The sequence below is a fragment of the Plecotus auritus genome (genome assembly GCF_963455305.1).
Source record: "Plecotus auritus genome assembly, chromosome: 7".
Taxonomy (NCBI): domain Eukaryota; kingdom Metazoa; phylum Chordata; class Mammalia; order Chiroptera; family Vespertilionidae; genus Plecotus; species Plecotus auritus.
Window position 1 is genome coordinate 53,172,536 of NC_137774.1, and position 21,732 is coordinate 53,194,267.

Sequence of the window (21,732 nt, forward strand, 5' to 3'; positions counted from 1 at the left end):
GTGGGAATGCAGATTGGTGCAGCCACTGTGGAAAGCAGCATGGAGTTACCTCAAAAAATTAAAAATGGAACTGCCTTATGACCCAGCGATGCCACTTCTGGGAATTTATGCTAAGAATCCTGAGACACGGATTTAAAAGTAAATATGCACCCGTGTGTCCACTGCAGTGTTATTTACAATAGCCAAGGTTTGGAGGCAGCCAAAAAAGGCTGTGGTACATTTACACAATGGAATACCACTCGGCCACAAAAAGAAGGAAATCTTACCTTTTTGGATGGACCTGGAAAGTATTATGCTAAATGACATAAGCCAGTCAGAGAAAGACAAGTACTATGTGTGATTTTACTCATATGTGGACTCTAATGAACAAAATAAATAAAACGGAATCATACTGACAGTTGTCAGAGGAGAAGGGTTTGGGGGCTGAGTGAAAAAGTGTAGAGATTAAGAAAAAAACCTCCAACATCTCATAGACATGGACAATAGTACGGTGATTACAAGAGGGAAAGGGGGGTCGGGGAGGAAGAAGAGGGTAAAGGGATGACGAACAGTGACAGGGGACTTGACTTTGGGTGAATACACAATACAAATACAGAGGATGTATCATAGACCTGTACATTTGAAACCTATATAACTTTATTAACCAATGTCACTCCAATAAATTCAATAAACATACTTAAAACAAAAAGGACAAATGATGAGGATCTTCAGGCAATCCAGTTTCAAGTTTCTCCCCAAGGGTCTTGCACCGTGCTGGGAAGGCCTGTTCTGAGGCAGCCCTGAGCCTGGGTTGGCTGATGCTGAGCCAGCTGCTCCCCAGAGCTCCGTGGGAATTCCAAGCTGGGATGAGAGTTCATCGTAGCTGCTGTTCCCACCAATTAAGCAAACTGGTGTATCCAGCAATGATTATACAGAAGGTTGAGGCATCACGAGCAAGTAAGCGGAGTGCAGTGTGCCCGGAACCGCAGAGGCCGCCACACACTGAGACGGGGCGCGGGGGCCACGGCCTGCGGCTGCTAGGCCTCCGGGTGCACAGAGCTACTCTCCACAGACCAGTGACCAACGGTGCCCCTGTATCGGCAGCGGGGGGAGTTTCTTGCCCGATATCTGATTCAGCGCGAGCGAGACAACGCATCAGACACTAATGTCCGGGATATGCTTCATTCAGGGGGTCCGGGCCTCCCTGATGGGCCCCAAACAGTGGGAAACGACTGAGGGATCACTTTTCAGGTGCAGACACTGGCCATCAGCAAGTGCCTGTGTGCGTGTGCGTGTGCGCAGCAGGACATGGTTACAGTTAATCAGATGTCCTGGTGCGTCCGGAGCCTGGGGGCGTGGGAAGCTGTCCTCAGAGGCCCCACTGAGCAGATGCAGGGCTCCCCAGGAAAGGCTGCTGACAGTGGGCCTCCCGGGAAGCAGGGGAGTGAAGATTCTAGAAGGGGCAGCTTCCTTTCTCCTCTCCTGTGGGCACAGCCTCCGAGTGACAGCGCACATCACCTGACCAATCAGCATGCACAACAGACTGGTGCCAGAACACACCCTGTCACTAAACTTCCTCTGAGCACTGCCTGTGTCTTGGATACCCCTCTCCCGTGTGTGCTCCCAGGACCTCAGCGCACACGCCGAGTGGGGTGGTGGGGCTGCTGTCCACCCACCTGCACACCTCCGGCTGGAGGATGCTCTTCCCAGGATGAGGGCTGCGAGGGGGAGGAGGCTGAGGAGCCACTGGGACTGCAGTCCTTTCTGGTGCTTCTAGTGACGCCAGCTCAGAGCAGCCATGTGGGGAATCACCGCCCAACAAGGAATAATGACATGGAGACGCTCGTTTGAAAACAGTCTCATGTGCACTTGGTAGCTGGAGAAAATACTAACAAATGTCACTGAGAAAAATTCATAATCAGACAGAAACAAAATATATTTATTAGAAATATTACAGTCATACATCAGACACTTCCAGTTGATCGTGAACCCAGCTCTGCTGGCTCGGCCCGCCCTGAGGACGCTCGGACCACCTGGTGAGCTTGTGCAGCAACAAGGCTACAGGTGTGTCGGCTGCATCCAAGTCCCGTCGCTAACTTAGTGAGCACTCGGCCCTTAGCAACCCTAACCAGGTCAGAGAAGCGAACACCAGCGAACTCGAGCTGCTGAGATAGTAAAAACACACTTAAAACGGCGGCTAGGTCACATCTTTACTGCATGTCCTTGGTAGTCGTCTCAAAATGACTGAGGTCCGGGATGGGAAGAACTGAGGCTGGATTTGGCAGAGGGGTTGTACTCACAGACCCGACCCTCCATCTTTGCACCTGCACCTGGTGAAATGCCTGCCCTCATCGGGGAAGAGGGCGGTGGAGAGCCCCGTGCGACACCAGGCGGCTAAGTGCCAGGTGGGAAGCGCACTTTGTGTAACACCTGTGCACCAACAAAAGCTGTGAACAACACATGAAGAAGGAATCCCAAAGGCTGCCACCCTTTCTACAGTGAGGGGGCCAGGGTGGGGAAGTGTGCGTGTGCGGTTCCCCAGGACACTACCCCGGGTGGCAAGGCTCGGCAGTGCCGAGACCAACCACAGTTCAAGGCCACGACACCACCCTGGTGCAGAGACCATGCACTTCTATGTCTTTTAAAAACCCCGCCCGCTCTTATGGGTCTTCATATTGCACGTGCCTTTTATATAAAAATAGTGCATTGAAAATAGGGTCTGCAGAACCACCAAGCACTTTTAAACGACTGAGCAGTGGCTGAAGGAAGATGAGAGAAACATGGCTATCGCAGCCTCTGAAAACCTCAGGACAGGAAACGAAATGACACAACTTGCTAATGCCGCCTTGTTTTCTATTTATCAATTTCCCACATTCCCCTGGTGCTCTGAGCTCTCCACCTAAAAACAGATTTAAAAACCCTGTTCTGTGGCTCAGCCTCGGCTGGGACAGCTTCTCCCCAGACCCTGTAGTGCTGGGCGGCCTGGCACCCAGCTGCCTGCAGGCCCCTCCCACCCAGCAGGGCCAGACCTGCTCCAACCACTGTGCTGTCCGACAGGACACACGCTCCCCTCCACGTGTGCCCACCAGCAACAAAATTGCAGTAAAGGAGCTTTGTTGAATTATAAAAATAAATTGGCACATGGTCTTCCTTTTGTACGACATTTCCCCTCTTTTTAACCTGAAGGCGCAGGACCTGCATGGAGGGAGGGGAAAGGGCAATCCCCTGCTCTGCTGGAGCCTGTGCTGAATCCCGTGGGAGTCACTACACCAGGCGCAGACGATGCTGACCCCCGCCCCCATCCCAAGGCCTCAGGGTCTCTCCTGCAAAAAGCCTCCACCCGCCTGGGCTCTCCTCCCCCACGGCAGGGGTGAGCAGGCAGAAGCAGTGGGAGAGGCAAGTGTCCCGCAGGAAGCGGCCCAGCAAGGCTTTCACTTGCTCATTCGAGGAGGAGGGGCCTTGTTCAGACTGCGCTTCTGCTTCCACTGGAAAGCAAGGGCCAGATGTGAAAGCAGCAGCAGCACCTGCAGGAGCCCCTCTCCAGACTCAGACAACACGCAGGACCCACACCTGATGGGCATGCCAGGCGCTCCCCAGCACCCCAGGAGATTCCAATGCGGAACCTCCACAGCGTGGAGGGTGGTGGGCCTGCTGGGTGGCCTGGAGGGAGGGCCGAACTGGCCTCTCCCAGGACAGGGCTGGGCCTGGAGCCTCCAGCCCGGCTGGAACAGGGAGAGACTGACTTAAGCAGCGACAGCGCTGTTGTAACACTTAGTGACCTGTGACAATGACCCTTGTCTGGGGCACTAACACAGCGTTAGCAAGGGCACCTTCATTAGCAAGTGAAGGGCACTGATGAATTCACCCCCATTTTACTTATGTGCACCGCACCCCATTTGCCGTGCAATGTGCCCGCCAAGAACACCAAAGAACCACCGGTGGTTACTTGCTCAGAGTAACTCCCAGGAGAATGGGGCCGCCCGAGGGGGCTCTGCTGTCACGCAGAGTGACCTACAATAGCAGAGAAACTGCCTTCCCAGCTCTGACCACCCTTGTTGCCATGCAAACATGAAGGCCAGCTGAAGTACTAAATGCTAAACAAGTCTAAAGTTGAAATGTTTAAATTTGCTGTCTGCTCAGTATCCCAAGAAATACACCTGTAGGCTGTTTCACTGCACAAATACCCCAAACCCCAGCAGACAGGGATTTCACACGAGTGGTTTTCTGTCTGTTAATTCTGCATGTGGGACAAGTGTGTGTGGCTGAGAATGGGAATGGAGCAACTGGGAGGACAGATGGAGGAGGTGAAGTCACTGCAGTTTTCCTTCAGCATGAGCACAGGCAGCTGCGAATGACCGAGTCCCAGCACCGCCGCCCAGAGAGCCAGGCTCCCACTTGCCCCACCACCTAGGAGAGCCAGGCTCCCACCTGCACCACCACCAAATACCAAGTTCTTGGTGTGCAGCTGTTACCTAGATCCATGGTCGGCAAACTGCAGCTCGTGAGCCACATACGGCTCTTTGGCCCCTTGCATGTGGCTCTTCCACAAAATACCACGGCCTGGGCGAGTCTATTTTGAAGAAGTGGCGTTAGAAGAAGTTTAAGTTTAAAAAATTTGGCTCTCAAAAGAAATTTCAATCGTTGTACTGTTGATATTTGGCTCTGTTGACTAATGAGTTTGCCGACCACTGACCTAGACCATAAGCGTACCCCCGGAAGGCAGGTTGCGCGTGTTCCAGGCTGCTTGAGAGCAAATGCTTGTGTTTTATTGGGTGTTTTTGGAGGGGGTGGGTGGGTAGGAAGGGCAAGGCTTTTATAAAAATCAAAGCCGGGATGCTGGTCACAGGGGACTGGCAGGAAGTGCCCGCTGTCCCTGTGACTCTCAGGGCGGCTCCAGCAGAAGCCACACAGCTGGACATGCTACCCTGGGGTCTCCTGGGTCTGGAAGGAGGGTGGCCCCTGGGAGAGCAAACTTCCCCAACTCACACCCCAAACGCATCTCAATTCAAGGTGGGTGCATGGTGGAGCCAGCTCTGTCTCATTTGTCAGCTGGACACCTGGATGGAACCTTCCTTTGAAACCCAGCGGCCAGGCTGTGGACGTGAGGGCAGGGCCTGTGGAGTGACCGGGGCTTCCGGGACCATGGCAGGCAGCGGCTGGCGGCCCCGTAGGCTTAGGTCTCGAAGTACTTGTAGATCTGGGCGACGTACTGCATGACGCTCTGCCAGTCCGGCCGGTCTGTGTGCAGCATCTCGCTGAGCTCCTGCGGGAGGAAGGAAGAGGTCATGGGCACCACGCACCCAGGCCAGGGCTGCGCTGTCAGAACCCCCACCCTGGGAGATGCAGGTGCAGGCAGCACCAACGCTGTGGGAAATGTGATCCGGGAAAATAAAAGCGTTTTCTTCTTACTCAGAAGACACCTTTCCTTTTAAAAACATGGGACATGACCTCCACCTGCTCACCTGTTAACAACATGGCAGCATTAAAAAAGGTGTGAAAGGAGGAAGTCACCTTAATTCCGTTATCCTAAGGGTCTCCACTTCTCTGGGTTCCCTGTGACTGCCACACCTGCTTCCCACACTGACCTCCCACGCTGCTGCTGCCGAGGGAACTGCTGACCACCTCCCAGCCCCCGACCACCTCCCAGCCCCCGACCACCTCCCAGCCCCCGACCACCTCCCAGGACCCGGCCACCTCCCAGGGCCCGACCACCTCCCAGGGCCCGACCACCTCCCAGGGCCCGACCACCTCCCAGGGCCCGACCAACTCCCAGGGCCCGACCACCTCCCAGCCCGACCACCTCCCAGGACCCGACCACCTCCCAGCCCGACCACCTCCCAGGGCCCGACCACCTCCCAGGGCCCGACCACCTCCCAGGGCCCGACCACCTCCCAGCCCGACCACCTGCCAGCGCTCGGGGGGCAGCTGTGTTCACGTCACACCACACATTCTGCAATAAGCATCTTTGGGCGGTTTTGTTTCCTTCTGTTGAACTAGTGCCTTAAGATGCATTCCCAAGAATGGGATTACCTCAAAATCCTCGAACCAATTTAAAATGCAAGCATTTGTTTTACCAGAATCCTGTTACCATGCAATGCTTTTTGGTTACCCCCCTGCCCCAACTTAGTCGGCAACAAGCAGGCGGAGAGCAGAGGCCAGAAAGTGCCAGGCAACAGGGCTGGGAGTGGCCTGAAATCCGTGCCAGTCAATGTGCTTGACAATTCACTTGGGGCTGAACTCGGATTCTCTTGTGGACACAGGAAAGCGGGGGAAAGGACCCCGAAGTAAAGGCAGAAACAAGCGCAGCGGAGCATAAGGCTGGGCTCCACACGGCCTGGAGCCCGGCATCCGTCTCCACAACATCTAAATACATTTCACTGATTCTGCTCCCTGTCACCCTAAGAAATTACCAGCATGTCACTGGTCGTGAAAGGGGTGGAGAAGGAGTAAGTGGAACATTCTACACACATACACCTACAAAAATTGAAAAAGAAAGTTTTCACAGAACATAAGGATAAAAAGTCTCCTGCCTAAACTACTCATGGACGAAGTAATACCAACTCTACACAATCTCTTCCAGGAAACAGAAGAGGAAGGAACATTCCTAATGCATTCTATGAAGCCAGCATTACCCTAACACCCAAACCAGACAAAGACAGCACCACAAAACTACAGACCAACTTCTCACATTAATGCAGACACAAAAATCCTCAATAAAATAAATATCAGCAGATTGAATCATGGTCAGTCGAGGCTGGTTCAACATCCAGGAGTCAATTAGCATGATTCATATCAACAGGCTAAATAAGAAAAACATACGCTCATATCAACAGATGCAGAAAAGCATTACACAGAATCTAGTAATCATTAATGAAAAAGCTCTAAATAGAAGGGAATTTATGTTACATAATACAGAATATATACCAAAACCCAGAAGTGGACGCCATACTTAGTGGTGAGAGACGGAAAACTTTCCTCCAAGATCAGGAGAAGGGACGAGGCAGGCGCGTCCCTCCCCTCTCCTTCTCGACCCTGTGCTGGGCGTTCTTGCTGGTGCCATACAGCAGGAAAGAGACCCGAAGGCACGCAGGCTGGCAAGGAAGAACGGAATGTCTTCATTTGCTGACGCATGACTGTCTATGGGCAGCATGGCCCCGGGTGGGCACGTGCTCACCAGGACGCATCAGCCCGGGAGCACACACACCCGGCCCTTCGCAGTGACAGCAGTGATCCGCAGAGCCCGCCTCGCCTGTTCTCGCGCTGTGGCGATGCTCAGTGTCACATGATGGGCTGAAACTCCGCGTTACACCCGTCGAAGGGGTATGCTTGCTAAAATTTGGGGAACAGTGTAGAGCTTTCACTTTTAAAAAATCTCATCCTTACTCATATGCTACATCCAGAAACCTGTATTTAGTTGAATGTACACATATAAGTGAGTACTTTCCTAATTTAACAGCAGAACTTGATCAAAAGCTTGGGATTGGTATTGCTGTCAATTCTGATGGGATGTATTTTAAAAGTGTCAGGAATAATTATATTATTTTCCAATCCACATCAAGATATTGAATAAAAAAATTTAATAATATAGGAAGTTTCTATTCTGTTGATGACATGAACTGGTTACATTGCTCACAAACATTCCTAAATACTTTTGAGGTTAATTATGCTTTCAGCAGCTCCTCACAGGCCTCTGAAAAATGAAATTTCTGGCTCTGACAATTAGGCCAACAAGATGATCTCCTTCGCTGCCCAGCTTTCACCAACGTCTGACATACATTAGATGAAAATTAGGAAAAAATGCTAAAGTAAAAAGAAGCAACTATTAACTGTAATACAACAAAGGAAGATGTATTCTTGTACGTAATATAATCTTCTAACACATTCTCATTATATCTTTGATTCCTGGTGTAAGTTACCTGTTACTGGTTAAGTTGTTAGTGCTTCAGAGGGAAGAGAAATCAGGCTCAGGGGGCTGGGCCTCCTCCTCACTTCCAATTCTCTGGACTTGGATGCACACGCTAGGGATTCTGTTTCTTAAAGGGTTAGTAGAATTTGGGCTTTGGTTTTGTGTAGGACAACATTTTAAACAATGAATTCAATGTTTTTAATGGTTCAAATTCTATTTACTTCTAAGTTTTGGAGAAAGAGTTACATTTAATATTTGAAATATATTTCTAATATATTTTAGAAAACTGTCCATTCTGTTTCAAACATGTTGGCAAACACCATTCATGGAACTCAGGGTTCTCCGACACCTGTCCTTGCCCGTTCCCATGGCTCAGGTCCCCACCCCAGGGCTGTGCACGGCCTCACTGTATTTCAGCGTAGATTTTCCTGGTCACTAATGAGACTGGACATTGTTTAAAATGGTCACTGGCCATTTGTGAGTTGGCTATTCTAGCCTTTGACAATTTTCTACTAGATTTATTTTTGTTTTTTTTAAATCCTCACCTAAGGAAGTTTTCCCATTGATTACCCCCCTTCCCCCATTGATTTCTTAAAGAAGGTAGAAGAAAGAGGGAAAGACAGAGAGAAACATCAATGTGAGAGAAACACATCGATTGGTTGCCTCCTGCATGTGCCCTGACCAGGGTTGGGGCCGGGGAGGATCCTGCAACTGAGGTATGTGCCCTTGATCAGAATCAAACCCAGAACCCTTCAGTCCGCAGGCTGACTCTCTATCCACTGAGCCAAACCGGCTAAAGCTACGAGATTATTTTTTAAATTATTGGTTAGTAGAAATCATTTGTAGATTACGTGCCTTTACTATGCTATTTCTGCAGTTTAGTTATGATTCGTCTGAGTGACTATTTTGTTTTATTTATTCTGTTGAGATTCATTAAGAATCTGTAGTCTCTATCATTCTGGGAAAATTTCAGGCACCACTTCTCTTCTTCTGGAGTTCCTACCTGACCTGGGACAAAGTCACTGTCCGACTTTATCTCCCATGTCTCTTAGCTGTTAGGTAATTCCCATCCTCTTTTTCCCTTGCAGGCTTCCCACTAAAGAAAACATTATCTGCTCACTTTATCTAATTCCCTTGTGGCTGGAGTGACGATGTGACAGAGTAACGCCAATGAACTGGAGGGATCTGAGTTCCTGGTCAAAGGGGAAAGATGCGAGGCTTTGCTCTATCCCGTCCCCTCCTTCCTGCCCACAGATAGCAGTGATGGCAGGAGCTCGGCATCCACATTCAACCACAGAGCAAGTAGCAGGTCTGGGAGAAAAAGCCAACACGAGAGGTAGCGAAGTATAGAGAAGCACTCTGCGCCTTGATTTCAACACTGAGCAGTGCCTGAAACTACTGGGTCTCTTACTTTAAAACAAAACATCTTTATGGCTTATGCAACTGCTGGGTTTTCCATTTCTTTTTTTTTTCCTCGTTAATCCTCACCTGAGGATATTTTATTTTCCATTGATTTTTAGAGAGTGGAAGGAAGGGAGGGAGGGAGAGAGAGAAACATTAATGTGAGAGAGACACATCTGTTGGTTGTCTTCCCCATGCACCCTGACTGGGGTTGGGGACTGAGCCTGCAATGGAGGTATGTGCCCTTGACTGGGAATCAAACCTGTGACCCTTCAGTCCACAGACCAATGCTCCAACCACTAAGCCAAACTGGCCAGGACTATTTTCCATTTTTTTAAAGTTTCTGTTTTATGTCCTGGATAATTTCTTTACATCTATTTTCCAGTTCTGTAGTTCTCTCTTCTTCCATATCTAATCAGTTTTTCAAGCCAACTCGTATTGCTAATTCCAAATTTTCATTTCTAGAAGTTTTATTTGATTATTTCCCCAAATCTTTTTTTTATAATAACATGCTCCTTCCTTATGATTTGCATTCCTTTGATCTCTTTAACATGTTTAAACACAGTCTTTTGTAGCCTCTTTCTGTTTTATTACCTTAGGTTCTAGTAGACGAACCTCTTGTTTGTTGTGTCTGCTGACAAGCTCAAATAGGTCAATTTCTTGAGTGTTTTTAAAGTTTGTCTTGTTAGCATATTTCCAGCAACCGTTGTACTACGAGCCAAGGAGCTTCCCGAAGTAGAGATAGCATGAACTAGGGGCTTCTTGCAAAACAGGTGTTACAATTTTGTATTCCAAACCTCATCTGGCTGTTTCCTTTTCTTACAGGAGGTTCCCCCCTTCTTTTGGCCACAAAAATCTGATGGGAAGATCAAACTTCCTATCGCACCTCCCTGGGAAGCAGGTGGAGTTTTACACCCGCTTTCACTAAGAAGAGCAGCACTCTGTGAGCCTTGGTTCTGTGCAGGGCTCAGTACTCAAGCTCTGCTCATGGGAGCGCAGGGCCTCATGGTCCCTGTGTGGCTGTGAAATAATACCCATAGGTACTCATTGTTCCAGGCCCTCTCACTGCCCCAGCCCCAGCCCTGGGCTGTCAGTGTCAGCTGTGCTCATGCCTTTGGTTTACTTCATCTCGTGCCCTGAAAGGTCGCCGGTTCGATTCCCAGTCAGGGCAAATGCCCAGGTTGCCGGTTCAGTCCCCCATCAGGCATGCATGTACGGGAGGCAACCAATTGATGTTTCTCTTTCTCGATCCCTTCCTCTTTCTCTAGAAAGTCAATACAAACATATTTACAAAAGGACTTTAAAAAAACCTCTCTAAATCTTATGTGGTCTGACCAACTGGATAATTTTATATTAGAGATCCTGAGTAACACATCTTCAACAAATGTATTTCTATGTTCTGTAAGAAACTGTTAGTAGACGACACAAAGTTCTTCCTCACATAATTAGACTAAAATATAACAAGGATACAAAATAGGATACTTACCAGGCTGGGCTTAATGCCTACACTTTCGGCTGCTTCAAATGCCAACAAGAGATTCCTTTTCTAAGGTGAAAAGACAGAGAGACTGGAATTACCAACTAAAAACATACAGCTTTTGCTAAGACCACCACTGACATTCCCATATAGAAAACCTATAAGTCACTTAAAAATTTAAGCCAAATATACAAACAATGGTCTCAATATAAGAAAAAAAGTTGACAGGTTACAAATGTCACGAAAAATGACATTACTGACTCCTGACTATCAGATACATTTTTATTAATTCTGTTATTTTTTACTTTGTCTAGATATACGGCATATATTTCTGCTGTGTCAACAGTTGTTTGTTGAATCATGGTGCTATATAAAAATTATCAAAGTAATGTGTACACACAGTTAAATATAATCAAATGAGAAAACTGTTCTTCCCCAGTCCTAGTCCTTGGGAGACCCTCTCTAATGTCTGTCTCTGGTTCTTCAGTGTTACCTCCACAGCTCGGTAACATCCTCATACACTGTTTCTTGATTTCTAAAATAATACCTCCTCACTCTACCTACTAATTTCCTCCCGGAATAAATGAGGACTCAGGTATCATGCACCTCTCTTTTCTTCCTTATAGCCATATGGCTAATTTTCATTCTTTTATGAGTTATGTTTGTGACTTTAAATAATACCCTTATATCTCCATTTCTTATTCCATCAATTATGGACAGCACTTCCTCACTCCACTTTATACGATGAGGAAGTTCCTTCATCTTGTCAGGTTTTACTTTTTAAATTATTGAAACTGATAACACTCAGTTCCTTTTTTTATAACCACAGTTAAGTCTTCTCTCCTCTCTTAATAGGGTAATTCTGAAAACCAAAAACAATAAACAAGCACTTACAAAGTAGTGCACCCCAACTGCACTGCCTTCTCTATAGTTCGTCATGATGCTGTGTCACTTAAGACATTTCTCACAAAGGATTCTCCTCTTTGCGACTCAGCCATGTCACTACCCTATGCAGCTCTTCATTCTGGAGTCTTTCAGAGCCTCGTGTCCATTTCTGCACAATGCCTGGTAGGGTATACTCAGGTTTCCTTCTTAAAGGGTGTGGGATAGGCATATTTTCTGGAAGCATTCGTATAGGAACATTTCTCTTCTGTACCATCACACTTGGTCAGTAACTAGGTGAAAATAATTTTCCCTGGAATTTTAAAGTTACTGCTCCATAGTAATTTCTCCCTAATTTGTTGCTTCTTTTTGAGATTCTTTCTGGTTGTTCTTGATGTTTCTTCATATGGATACATTTAAGAATCATTGGGTCATGCGTCCTCCCCTCCATAATTTATCTGAAAGTCATTAGGATTACATTAAAATTTAATGAAGTTAGTAAATTAAGTGTAATTGGGAGACAAGTGTTTCTGTACATGTTCATGTTTTATGTTGCAGTAGAATTTGCAATTTTACCCATTTAGACTTTGTACATGTCCCATTGCCCACAGCCTCCACACACTGCCCTGCCCGCACATCTGGCACCTGGACAGTGAGGCTCCTACGCTGGGTGCCGGGCCCAGGGAGCCCGTTCCTCCCCTGCGGCCGGGGCTCGCCAAGCTGTTCATCTGAGTCAGCAGGCCCAAGCGCCAGTGCTCTTCCTCCAAATGAAGGGCAGTGAATGGGCATGAGCTGGGCGCCCACCACCTTTCCATGCACCATTCTGTTCCGTGGAGAGAGGAGCAGCCAGTGGGCTCCTGGCTCGCTCTCACTCAGCCCGGACTGCAGCTGCATTCTCCCGTTTGGGCGCTATTGAGGGCTTGGTCCTTATTTCTAAAATCCTTTTGGTTAGTTTTGGGGAGGAGAGGTTTTGTAAGCCAGATTTAGGCGACCATTAATGCAAAACTGCTTTCCAAAATGTTACAGCCCTCCTCACTGCACTCCAGCTGTGTGGACCCTCACAGCCAGGCCCTTCTCACTGCACTCCAGCTGTGCAGACCCTCACAGCCAGGCCCTCCTCACTGCACTCCAGCTGTGCAGACTCTCACAGCCAGGCCCCTCCTCACTGCACTCCAGCTGTGGGGACCCTCACAGCCAGGCCCTCCTCACTGCACTCCAGCTGTGCAGACCCTCACAGTCAGGCCCTCCTCACTGCACTCCAGCTGTGCAGACCCTCACAGCCAGGCCCCTCCTCACTGCACTCCAGCTGTGGGGACCCTCACAGCCAGGCCCTCCTCACTGCACTCCAGCTGTGCAGACCCTCACAGTCAGGCCCTCCTCACTGCACTCCAGCTGTGCAGACCCTCACAGCCAGGCCCCTCCTCACTGCACTCCAGCTGTGCAGACCCTCACAGCCAGGCCCCTCCTCACTGCACTCCAGCTGTGGGGACCCTCACAGCCAGGCCCTCCTCACTGCACTCCAGCTGTGCAGACACTCACAGTCAGGCCCTCCTCACTGCACTCCAGCTGTGCAGACCCTCACAGCCAGGCCCCTCCTCACTGCACTCCAGCTGTGGGGACCTTCACAGCCAGGCCCCTCCTCACTGCACTCCAGCTGTGCAGACTCTCACAGCCAGGCCCCTCCTCACTGCACTCCAGCTGTGGGGACCCTCACAGCCAGGCCCTCCTCACTGCACTCCAGCTGTGCAGACTCTCACGGCCAGGCCCCTCCTCACTGCACTCCAGCTGTGGGGACCCTCACAGTCAGGCCCTCCTCACTGCACTCCAGCTGTGCAGACCCTCACAGCCAGGCCCTCCTCACTGCACTCCAGCTGTGCAGACCCTCACAGCCAGGCCCCTCCTCACTGCACTCCAGCTGTGGGGACCCTCACAGCCAGGCCCTCCTCACTGCACTCCAGCTGTGCAGACTCTCACAGCCAGGCCCTCCTCACTGCACTCCAGCTGTGCAGACTCTCACAGCCAGGCCCCTCCTCACTGCACTCCAGCTGCCCCCTCTCCTGCCCGGAGTGCCCCAGGTTTTTCTTGCCGGGGCCCCCAGCCCTGGGAGCTCCCCTCAGCTATCTGCATAGCTGGATCCTTCAGGTTCCGTCCTCAGCCATCTGCTTAACAAGCACCTCCTCAGACAGATCTCTCAGCCTCCTCGTCCAGTGTCCCCACTGTCCACACCGCCTGTTTCTCCCATCGCCCTTCAAGCTCAGTTGCCTGCTTATTATGTTACTTTCAGCTTCCGCACTCGCTGGCTGAGTCTCAGGAGGCACAGCACACGCCTGTGCTCTCCCAGTGGTCTTTGCTATTGTGCATGATGCCCGGCAAGAACTGCGTGCTGAATGGGCACGTGTGGACAGCACAGCTTCTCCCGACGGGCTGCCTGTGGGACATGACCCTGCAGGAGGTTTGGGTCAGCGTTAGGCAAATAGAGCCTGCGGGCTGCATCTGGTCTGCCGTCTTTTTCTGTAAATAAAGTTTTATTGCAATACAGCAGTGGTTCTCAACCTTTCTAATGCCGCGACCCTTTAATACAGTTCCTCATGTTGTGGGACCCCCAACCATAAAATTATTTTCGTTGCTACTTCATAACTGTAATTTTGCTACTGTTATGAATAAAAATGTAAATATCTGTGTTTTCCGATGGTCTTAAGCGACCCTGCTAGCAGTTCTCAACCTGTGGGTCACGACAGGTTGCAACAGTAGCAAAATTACAGTTATGAAGTAGCAACGAAAATAATTTTATGGTTGGGGGTCACCATAACATGAGGAACTGTATTAAAGGGTCACGGCATTAGAAAGGTTGAGAACCACTGCAATACAGCATGCCCACATGGTCCACGACTCTCCAGTGGTAGAGTTTAGCTGTGACAGAGACCCACAGCCCACAACGTCTACCATCTGGCCCTGAACAGGCAAAGTTTGCCAACTCTTGATACAGGTGATAGAGGACATGTTCTGTGGTCTCACTGACGCTGGGTTAATGGAGTCACGCAGGTTTCTTTAACGAAGGACTCAAAGCCTGGGCTGCGCTAATGAGCACTGTGAAACTATAAAACGTGATATAATGTACCGTTTCCCAAGCTTGTTTAAGCGAGAAACTCCTCTTGGTGCTGTTTGTTGGTTCTTTGGAAAAGACTGAAAAAAGGTGGCCAAGGTCCACCCCCCCACACCCCGCCCCGACCCCCCCAAAGGTGAGAGTTCGTTAGGCAAGTGGGTGACGGGAACTGTCAGCGGCAAGGGAATGGCCTTCACCGTGTTTCCTCGGGAACGCGCGTCTCACGCTCAGCAGCTCGTCGCTGAGCCTGGTACTAAAATCCTGGGTTCCACTCCGCCCCAGCGTGTTCCAGAGAAGCACGGGTGGTGGGGCCTTACCTTCTCCTGACTGCTCAGCTCCTGGTACGGGATGTGGGCCGGCAGGTAGGTGTGGAGGAGCGCGCAGAAGGCCAGGCCATCGCTCCAGCTGCTGCTGAAGTTGGTGATGTCGATGTTCTGTGGGGAAAGCAGTGTGACTGTCAAACTGCATCACAGAATCGGAGCCAGACTGCGCCAGGACGGCAGCCATCACTGGGCTTGCTGCGGGCAAGACAAGAAACGACGCAAGTCTGCCGGGAGTGCCTTCAACTTTGGTACGAGGAACAGCATGCTGCTGCCCAAACCTGTTCATAGAACAGAATGAGGAAGAGGCTGCAGAACTCAAAACACTCGGATCTCTGTCTGCCTCTGGCATACGGGAGGCCGACCACCCAACTAGCTCCGACGGGCAACCCCATTAACAACGGCTGCACCGGCCTTGGCCGCTCCTCCGCCACACTCTCTCCTGCAGCGGGTGGCTTCCGCAGGACACACGGCGGAGCTCAGCTCACCCGCTGGCACACCAAGCACGGATCCTGGGGCTCATGGGGCAAGGAGCTCCCTGCAGGACAGGCAGGAACCCTGGGAATAATGAGAAACCCAAGCCCAGCTCCATACGGCAGTCCTCGGGGATGACGGGTTCTGGCAGGCCCCCGGGTTCCTGGGAGCTGGGGGCACCTCCACCTCTAAATCCTCACACCTGTCACCACTGCTTCCTTCTCCCCGACTCTGCTGATCCTAACAGGATTCCTTCCCTGGCTCACAAAGCTCATCCCAAACGAAACGTCAGGTTCCAAAGCCCATGACCTCTCTCCCGCACAGGCTGAGGTGTCTGGCTGCATAAATGCACAGATGCAGCCTGCGCCAGGGCAGGGAGCGTCGTCCCGCTGCTCTGAGCACTTCTGCTCCGACCACAGGACTCGAGGAGTGTGGGGCTCCTTCCTGCCCTCTCCCTGCAGCCGCTAGGGAGGCAGTAGGCTCTTCCTCCTCAGAACTGCAGGGAGGCAGGCAGCCACACCAGCCACGGAGAGGAAAGGCGGTGATAGCCAGTTTTCTGGAGTGGACCCTGGCTACTTCTCCCCTCAGCTCGAGCCCAATGCAAACTTCCCGCCCCCAGTCCGCACTTCCCTGGACGGCGACCCGCGGTCTGCAGAGGCAGTGGCAGCTAGAGGGGCAGGTGTGAGGGAAGCAGGCCAGGAGGCCCCATCACACGGGAGACGGTATGGAATTCTCAGTGTTAAGAACGGAAATGTGGACCAGTGGCTCAGAGGCTGAGTGCTGACCTATGAACCAGGAGGTCACGATTCCCAGTCAGGGCACATGCTGGGTTGTGGGCTCAATCCCCAGTGTGGGGCAGTGCAGGAGGCAGCCAATCAATGATTCTCTCTCATCATTGATGTTTCTATCTCTATCTCTCCCTCTTCTTTCCTTCCTCTCTCTAGAATACACACACACATATATATAGCTACCTATATATATATGTGTGTGTGTGTATATACAAAAGGCTAATATGCCAAGTGTTCCCTTGGGAGTTCGACCGGGAGACAGGGAGTTCGATCGCTCGCTATGACATGCACTGACCAACAGGGGGTGGCACGGGACATGGCAGGCAACCAGTGGTGGTGGCAGCGTGCAAGTGGTAAGGGAAGGAGGAGGAGGGGAGGCGGGGAATAGGGGAATCACGTGGTGGCGGCGCGTGGGTGACAAGGGAGGGAGGAGGTGAGGAGGCGGGGGAACCTGATCGGCCCTGATCGCTGGCCAGGCCTAGGGAACCTACCTGTGCACGGATTTTGTGCACCAGGTCTCTAGTATATCTATATATATAAAAGCCTAAGTGACGGACTGACTGGTAGCTATGACATGCACTGACCACCAGGGAGCAGATGCTCAACGCACAGGCATGGAAACATGGAACAGACTGATGAATCTCAGAGGGAAGGAGGCAGGGGGGAGGGCGGGAGGAGATTAACCAAAGATCTTATATGCATACTAGAGGCCTGGTGCACGGATTGCAGGGAACGGGCCAAAACTGGCAGTCCGACATCCCCCGCGGGGTCCCAGATTGCAAGAGGGTGCAGGCCAGGCTGAGGGACCCCACCAGTGCATGAATCCATGCACCAGGCCTCTAGTATCTATGTAATAAAAGCCTAAGTGACCATTATAGTGGAATGACCAATACGACTGATTACTATGATGTGAACTGACCACCAGGGGGCAGATGTTCAATGCAGGAGCTTCCCCCTTGGTGGTCACTGCGCTTCCACAGGGGAAGTGCTGCTTAGCCAGAAGCCGGGCTCAAGGCTGATGAGTGCAGCCGTGATGGCGGGAGCCTCTCCCACCTCCGCTAAGGAGCAGTGAGCCAAGCGGTAAGGAGCAGCAAACCAAGCAGTAAGGAGCAGGTGGGTGGTAAGGAGCAAGGGGTCCCAGACTGCAAGAGGGCACAGGCCAGGCTAAGGGACCCCCCTCCCCCAGTGCACAAATTTCATGCACCGGGCCTCCAGTATCTATATAAAAGATGGAAATGTGTAATAAACATGGTTTAATATGTTTTCTGTCAGGTTTCCTGAGGGTTTTGGAAGCAAATGACCTACCAGGTGTACCGGTTAATAATGCGGATTTTTTTCAACAGATGGAGTTACACATATGTTGATATACATGCGATTTGATATGTATGCTATTTTGTTGTATTGATAGCAAGCTTCAAAACTTCACATGTCAAATTTGCTGAAGGTGTTAACATTATAGATATTTTTATGCTTAAAAATGTCAAATTTCGTGCCAAAAAAAGAGCATTAGTGGGAAGTTTTAATTTATTACTTTATTTTGAAGAAAAGTGCTACTGAAAGTCATCGTATACTTCAGGAAGCTTATGGTGAACATGCTCCATCTCAAGATACTTATGACCGCTGGTTTAAATGCTTTAAAAGTGATGATTTCAATGTGAAGGACTAAGAACGTCCAGGTCAACCGAAACAGTTTGAAGACCAACAATTACAAGCATTATTGGATGAAGATACGTGTCAAATTCAAAAACAACTTGCAGAAAGATTAAACGTTGCTCAGCAAACAATTTCTGATTGATTACAAGGAATGGGAAAGATTTTAAAGGAAGGAAATGGGTGCCACATCAACTGAACCAAAGACAAATGAAAAACCAAAAAATCATCAGTAAAATGTTGCTTCAATGGCACGAAAGAAAGTCTTTTTTTGCATCGAATTGTGACTGGAGATGAAAAGTGGATTTATTTTGAGAATCCTAAACGCAAAAAATCATGGGTTGATCCAGGTCAACCATCAACATCAACTGCAAGGCCAAATCGCTTCGGAAAGAAGACAATGCTCTGTGTTTGGTGGGATCAGGAAGGTGTGGTGTATTAATGAGCTTCTAAAACCAGGTGAAACCGTTAATACTGATTGCTACCGGCATAAATAATAAATTTGAACCATGCTTTGATCATAAAATGACCAGAATGGGCCAGAAGACATGGCAAAGTAATTTTGCTTCATGATAACGCACCATCACACACTTCAAAACCAGTTAAAGACACGTTAAAAGATCTTGCCTGGGAAGTATTACCCCACCCGCCATATTCACCAGACCTTGCTCCTTCAGATGACCACTTGCTCCCATCGATGGCACATGCACTTTCTGAGCAGCACTTCAAAACATACAAAGAAGTGGAAAACTGGGTCTCTGAATGGTTTGCCTCAAAACAAGAAAGGTTCTATTGGGACGGTATCCACAAATTACCTGAAAGATGGGGGAAATGTGTAGCTAGCGATGGACATTACTTTGAATAAAGCACTTTTGATGTTTCTCTTGAAATTATTGTGTTTTCTTTGATTACAAAATCCGCATTATTAACCGGTTCACCTGGTATAGTCTTGTTTGAGCTTTTCATCTGGACTTTCCCACATCAGCTTGAGATTCCTGGCCCTGAATGGCGAGGCAAGTCCAAGGCCTCATTTCACAGGACAGAAGCTGAGGCCGCGGCTCACCTGAACGGCGACATGCAGTCTCCTCCACCAAACCTCCCTGCTTCCAGCCGGAGCCAGGAGGGCTGCGCCCAGACACAGGAGCCTGCGCCTTCAGGGCTGCGCTCAGCTGCACTCAGCGGGGAGGCTCCGGCAGAACCGCCGCACACCACAGCACTCCGTGGAGTCTGAGTGCCCTGCTGGGGGCCGGCTCCCTGTTCGGAGTGAATGAGCATAGCTGGGACCCTGGGAAGCTTGTCATCGGAGTTGGGGGCTTCAAAATGTCTTCTTGGGTCCAACAGCTACCTGAGGCCTGGATGCTGCTTTAAAAGTGGGAAACACTTTGATTTTACAGTTTCCAAAGAGTTTCTGTTACAAAAAGCAGAGGAACAGATGGGGGCTACAACCTACCCCTTCCCTCAGAGTCTCAGCATTGAAGCAGGTGTGTGGGCATCAGGCCCGGAGGGTGCGAGGAGCAGGGCCAGGCGGCTGCAGGAAGTCGGCAGCACAGCTCTCCAAGGCTGCACCCCTTCCTTCCTTCCTTTCTTTCCCCACGGAGGAGCTCTGAGACCCATTCCCACACCCGTCCAACTATGGTGCTGTGGTGGTGGAGGAAAGCCAGGCGTTATTCCTGGTGACTCTTGTTTGTGGCTACTGCTCATGGCGGAGGCCAAGGCACCTGAATAACCAGGCGGAACTGCACCGGCAGCAACCTCCTGAGGAGTGTGGGCGCGGTGCTGCAGTTTCCAACACAGAGGCCCACTCTATTTATTCACTTTTAAAAATATATATTGTTATTGATTTCAGAGAGGAAGGGAGAGGGAGAGATAGAAGCATCAACGATGAGAGAGAATCATGGATCGGCTGCCTCCAGCACACTCCATACTGGCACTGAGCCCACAACCCAGGCTTGTGCCCTGACCGGGAATCAAACCATGACCTCCTGGATCATAGGTCGACACTCAACCACTGGGCCATGCCGGCCGGGTGGAAAGGCCCCATTTTAAACAGAAAGCCAAATGCTCCATGGTCAAGATGAAAATCCTTTAGACTGTGCTGGTGGAAAGCAGAGACATGGCTGAACGTCCATGACATGCCTGTCCCTGCCTCTCCTCCGACCTCAGGACCCCGCTCACGGTGGGCCCTGCCTGTCCCTGCCTCTCCTCCAACCTCGAACCCTCAGGACCCGCTCACGGTGGGCCCTGCCTGTCCCTGCCTCTCCTCCAACCTCAGGACCTGCTCACAGTGGGCCCTGCCTGCCTGTGGATGAGGAAGCTGAAGCTCTATGGATGGTGTGAGTCAGGATGGAACCCAGTCCTGTCAAACTGCAAAGCACATGTCCTGTTTGCTGTGCTTCCTTCGTTTTCTCTTTCTCTCTCTTCCTCCCCCCTCGTCTGCATTCCTTCACAATTTACACCAAAAGCCTCTAACGCTTGATAAACATGGAAACACTTTATACACACACCTCTTGTACCATGCATGCCACAAAACATCATTCTTCTTTATTTTTTTATTGTTGACATTACAGATGACCCCACCCCCTCATTTTTCTTTATCTGCACAATTTTCAGAAGCATTCTGAGAGGCCAAATGGGCCCTGAGCAGTACCCAGTACTTTAGTTAACTGCCATTAAAAAACAGTTTTTGACCTATAAGTGTGAGTAATAGTTTGAAATTATTCGCTAGGATTTAAAATTGGGTGAGATCAAAGCCAAGGCTGAAAATCAACCAAAATGACTTCCAGCCTCAGGAGCCCACAGCCCTTCTCCTGCCCGGGCAAGGCGCACCGTGCCCAGCCCCACGCACCGCAGCAAGGCCGGCAGAGCCACGCACGGAGGAGACCGGGCCCTGTCCCTCGAAGAAAGGAACACAGAGATCCACTCAGGTCATGAGCCAGCCCCAGGCCAGGAGAGGCCCCTCCTACATTCGCCACATGACGCCTGCGAACTGCTCTGACACTGGCAGAGGGAGGGCAGCCAAAACTGTGATATTACATTCATTCCAGGAACATTATGCCATCGAATGGAAACTCGCCCCTCCTACTTCTGGGGCAATGGGAGATACCTGCAATACTACCAACAATTAAACAAACAAGCAAACAAACCAACCTACCTCTCCCCTCTCACTTCTAAGTGCAGCACCCCAACTCGTGTTTTCTTTAGTAGAGAGACTTGAAAATCTCTGTAATTCTAGCTGAACAAAAGAGTTCAATAATTCCCGAGTCAACACAGCTGGCTGACAATGCAAATGTGTGTGCGTCTGCAGCGCCTCAACACGGTGGTGAAGGCCAGCCTGCAGGGCACCGCGCGCTCGTCCGGGCGCTCGCGGCGGGCACTGCCGTGACATGATGTGCTGCTCACGGAGGGCACACTTGGCAGCACTAAGGCTCGCTTTGGTGAATGAGCAGCAAGCTGGCACAGCAGCACAGTTCTGTAAAGCTCAAAGAGAGAAGATGATTCATGCTTTACCAGATCTTTCTCTCATTGCATTTTGGAAAAGCCACATCATTCGAATTACTGGTCACTGTGGACCTGTCTTGCCATAACTTGAGTGGTATTCTGGACTCTCCTCAGCACACCCAAAGGGATGCAGGGGGAGCTAACGTAGTGATGGCCTCACTGAGCAGGGAGAAGGGGCAGCAAGGACCAAGGGCGCCCGGGGTTCCTCGGGCCCACGGTTTCCCAGGGGGCCCAGTGGACGGGCCACACGGACA

General features: G+C 50.4%; 1 protein-coding gene across 12 annotated transcripts in view; it reads right to left on the reverse strand.

Annotated features, from left to right (window-relative positions):
* Window positions 1-1,897: 1,897 nt before the first annotated feature.
* SPECC1 (sperm antigen with calponin homology and coiled-coil domains 1) overlaps window positions 1,898-21,732 on the reverse strand; it is a 291,359-nt gene continuing 271,524 nt past the window's right edge. For all 12 annotated transcript variants that reach the window (XM_080681002.1, XM_080681006.1, XM_080681007.1 and 9 more), the window contains 3 exons: window positions 15,066-15,182; window positions 10,773-10,832; window positions 1,898-5,242 (listed from right to left, as the gene is read on the reverse strand). In XM_080681002.1, coding sequence (XP_080537128.1) covers window positions 5,153-5,242; window positions 10,773-10,832; window positions 15,066-15,182 — 267 coding nt within the window. In that variant the 3' untranslated portion in view covers window positions 1,898-5,152. The remainder of the gene's footprint in view (window positions 5,243-10,772; window positions 10,833-15,065; window positions 15,183-21,732) is intronic.